The following is a 3382-nucleotide window of genomic DNA, read 5'->3' as shown; positions in this document are numbered from 1 at the left end:
TAGAAAGGCGGAAATCTCCTTGCAAATGCTTGTCTGTTGGGAAATCAGGAACGAGAGAAACGCTCGAGGCTTTCGCGACAAGGAATCTCGGCCAACGAAAGTGGTGACAATAATCAAGGAGGTGGCCAAGACATGGGTGATAGCCGAGGCTAGATCTTTAGGCAATTTAATTCCGGGAGAGTGATCCCTTTTGTTTCCATTGGACCTGTGTGGTCATGTAAGCTTGAAACCTTGTCTAAACCTTTTGAGGTTAGTGTTAGGGCGTGTCCAATGGGTAGCCCCAGCCCTGCTGCCCCGCAGGCCAGCTCGGCTCGGACACCATTCTGGCAGCTCAGCGGGGTGCCTTGCAGACGGGACGGGTGCTTGTAGAAGAGGCGGCTTTCTCGATTGATAAAGTGAGGAGAGAGATGAAAAGATAGATAAGTTGTGTACGTAGTGTAGTATGTTATTTTGCATTATGAAGGTAGTACATTAGACTAGTATCATATGCATGACACCAACACTAGTATAAGTTACTCCCCACTATGACCAGCCTAAATCACTCGAAGATGATGATTGAACCAACACGCAAATTTATTAACGAACCACCTAACCAGTTTCGCCACTACTCTCTCGCTTTCCCTGCCATTGCCATTCGCACGCTGAGCATCCAGTACGTACGTCGTCCTCAGCGCTTTCGGTCGCACCGTCACCTTCTTCTAGCTCTAGCTAAAGCTTCCTCGCTCCGGACGGTGCGCGAACCACATCATCCTCCACTACGTACACAACTTATCTATCACCATCACCATCACCACCTGCAGTCTATCCCTCCATCTCCGTACCGCAAAGAACCCTGCTGCTTTTTCTTTACCAGAAGATAAATAGGAGTAGTCAATCTCATCTTGATCGATAAGTAATATGTTACCAAACATGACAACAGCCTTTCATCTACCTTTGATGTACAATGGACGTGCGTGCACAATCGTGTTTGTTGATCTCTCGTGTAAGATAAGAAGAATGTGTTTTTTGGCGGAGAAAAGAAAAATGGCGGCCCAGACGAACGAACACCTCGATCGCAAGTTCAGAGACCGGGGACAAGGAGCGTACGTAAGCTTTTCGTCCTGCTCTGCTCTGGGACGTGGACACGTATGGTGGGTTTCCGTTCCGCTGGATGCCTCGCGGGAGTGCGTGGCAGGCCCCGCCGGTGACGGCGACAAGCACGAGCACGCACACCGGAGAGACCGACCGAGAGCACGCGCGCGTCACCGGCCGTCGCCGCGCGGCTTCGGGGAGAGGATCCAGTGCTGGCCGTGGGGCCGGACGGTGAGCCCCTTCACCCTGGCGAACAGCGTCACGGTGCGCCGGACGCCGCGGTCGTCGGCGGCCGTGAAGTAGTCGTGGCCGAACATGACGCCGCCGGGGCGCAGCACGGCCCAGGCCAGGTTGATGTCCGCCCACGCCGAGTGGAAGTCGTGGCCCGCGTCCACCTCGATGAGATCCGCGTACACGCCCCACCGGCACAGCGCCCCGAGCGTGGACGCCGTCGAGAAGGGCAGCGGCAGCACCGCCTTCGCGGCCTCGGGCCCCGCCGCCAGCACGTTGGCCATGAACTGCGGCAGCAGCAGCGCGTCGCCGTGGCGCTGCTGCGGGACGTCGCGGCGGAAGCGGCCGCGGAACGCCGGCCAGCCGCGGAAGTCGTCCACGCAGAGGATGGCCGGGGACAGCGACAGGTTCCTGGCCACGGCCGCCATGTGCAGCGCCGAGGCGCCCAGGAACGCGCCCAGCTCCACGATCACGTCGGGGCGCACCTTCTCGATGAGGTCCGCGAACACCGCCCCCGTCGACCCCCACCCGCGCGGCCGCGCCGCCGCCGGGTGCAGCAGCTTCGCGGTGTGCTCCGGCGGGAAGCTCGCGTACGGGCTCTCGCCGTCGAACAGCTTGTCAAGAAGCGTCTTCACCACGTCCTCGGCCGGCACCGCCTCCCCGCACTTGTCCCCGAACCTGAACAGGTCATGCGGCGGCGAACGCGGGTAGGCCGCGCCCGCGCCCGCGCCCGTGCCGTTCGACGAGGCCGTGACTCCGACGGAGGCCGCGGTGAGGTGCGCGGCGTGGGGCCGTATGACGGTCTGCGACGGCTTGGGCGTGGACGGGCGGGCGGACGACGAGACGATCCCTAGCGAGTAGCCGACGGAGAAGACGATGAGGAAGGCGGTGACGCGCGGGAGGTGCGGCCGGAGCCTCGCCGGCACACCGGCCGCCGCCGCCGGAAGCCCGCGCGGCTTCATGATCACCACCGGCACGCACGCGCACCTTCCTGTTGTAGGCTCTAATTCTGAACCGGGAAAATCTCAACTTTCTATTCCGTGGGAGATCAGGATCCTGGAGGTTGGTTCGGGACGTCGCATTTATAGATGGATAGATAGCGGGAGCCGAGGGGCTGTTAGCTGGACGCTGTGTGCTCCCCTTGTTTCGGGGGAAGAGAGATGAGATGAGATGAGATATGATATGCACGAACGAAACGAGAGATGGGGAGAAAGTTTTGATCTTTTGTGTGTGTGTTGGTGAGGGGTGACTGCTCTGCTCTGCTTGGACGGGTTGGTGAGGTGTGGGTGGTGAATCTGATCACGGTTAGTTTAGGAGCAGCGGCACCTGCATCAGAAAAAGCATCAGGTAGTGGAATTGCGTGCATGCGCGGGGGGGTGGCAGGGGCCTTTCTGTTGGCAGGAAAAGAGAATGTCAGTGTGGATACTCTGTCACTCACTGACTCTGCCCTGGTCCCTGCAGAAACTGGTTCACCTCTGCCTCAGTGAAGGTGCAACTAGCTCATCTGAATGTACTTCTTCATTGACCTCACTGCCCACTGAAGGTGTAACTTTTCATTTTTGGAAGGAAAAACTTCCCAACTATTCATAAAAAATAATAGAAATTACATTTAAATCCGCAGACCACCTAGCGACGATTATAATCACTTGAGTGAGCTAAATATGCCCGCCATTATCACCCCTCCCTTACCGGAGCTGGGCAAACCTTTTATAGTAGACAGTCGGGTAGTCATCGTACTAAGCAGGGTCGGCCCTGGGGCATGGGCAGGGGGGCGACGGCCCAGGGCCCAGCCCAGGGAGGGGCCCATGATGTAGTGCACATATATAATATAGCCAAGCAAAAATAGGTGAGAAAAAAATTTATGAGAGAAGTAAAACGAGATGAGGTAGGCCCATCAGATAATAGGTAGCGATTAGCGAAGCGTCACGCACGCCGCACGGCAGGGCCGCTCGTTTCGATTGTGAAACAAATCAATCGAAGATCTCGCGGACGCCTCGCTCGTCTGTTCGCCCACTCGTCGCTGTGGTCGCCTCGGTCACCTCTGTGCGTGTCGCCCGCCGTGCGGCAATCCAGCAGCCGC

At 58.0% G+C, this 3382-nt stretch overlaps 1 protein-coding gene across 1 annotated transcript; it reads right to left on the bottom strand.

The window, feature by feature from the left end:
* Positions 1–861: 861 nt before the first annotated feature.
* LOC119302496 lies at positions 862–2576 on the bottom strand. The gene has a single exon (XM_037579528.1). It carries the CDS (start codon positions 2262–2264, stop codon positions 1242–1244), a length of 1023 nt encoding a protein of 340 aa, XP_037435425.1. The 5' UTR covers positions 2265–2576; the 3' UTR covers positions 862–1241.
* Positions 2577–3382: the final 806 nt, after the last annotated feature.

Source organism: Triticum dicoccoides, chromosome 5A, assembly GCF_002162155.2.
Source record: "Triticum dicoccoides isolate Atlit2015 ecotype Zavitan chromosome 5A, WEW_v2.0, whole genome shotgun sequence".
Taxonomy (NCBI): Eukaryota; Viridiplantae; Streptophyta; class Magnoliopsida; order Poales; family Poaceae; genus Triticum; species Triticum dicoccoides.
The sequence above is the reverse complement of the archived record's forward strand: the minus strand, read 5'-3'. Positions and strand labels throughout refer to the sequence as shown.

Bases quoted from the DNA above. Each gene is read 5' to 3' on its own strand.
- LOC119302496 (XM_037579528.1), bottom strand. From the start codon at position 2,264: ATGAAGCCGCGCGGGCTTCCGGCGGCGGCGGCCGGTGTGCCGGCGAGG.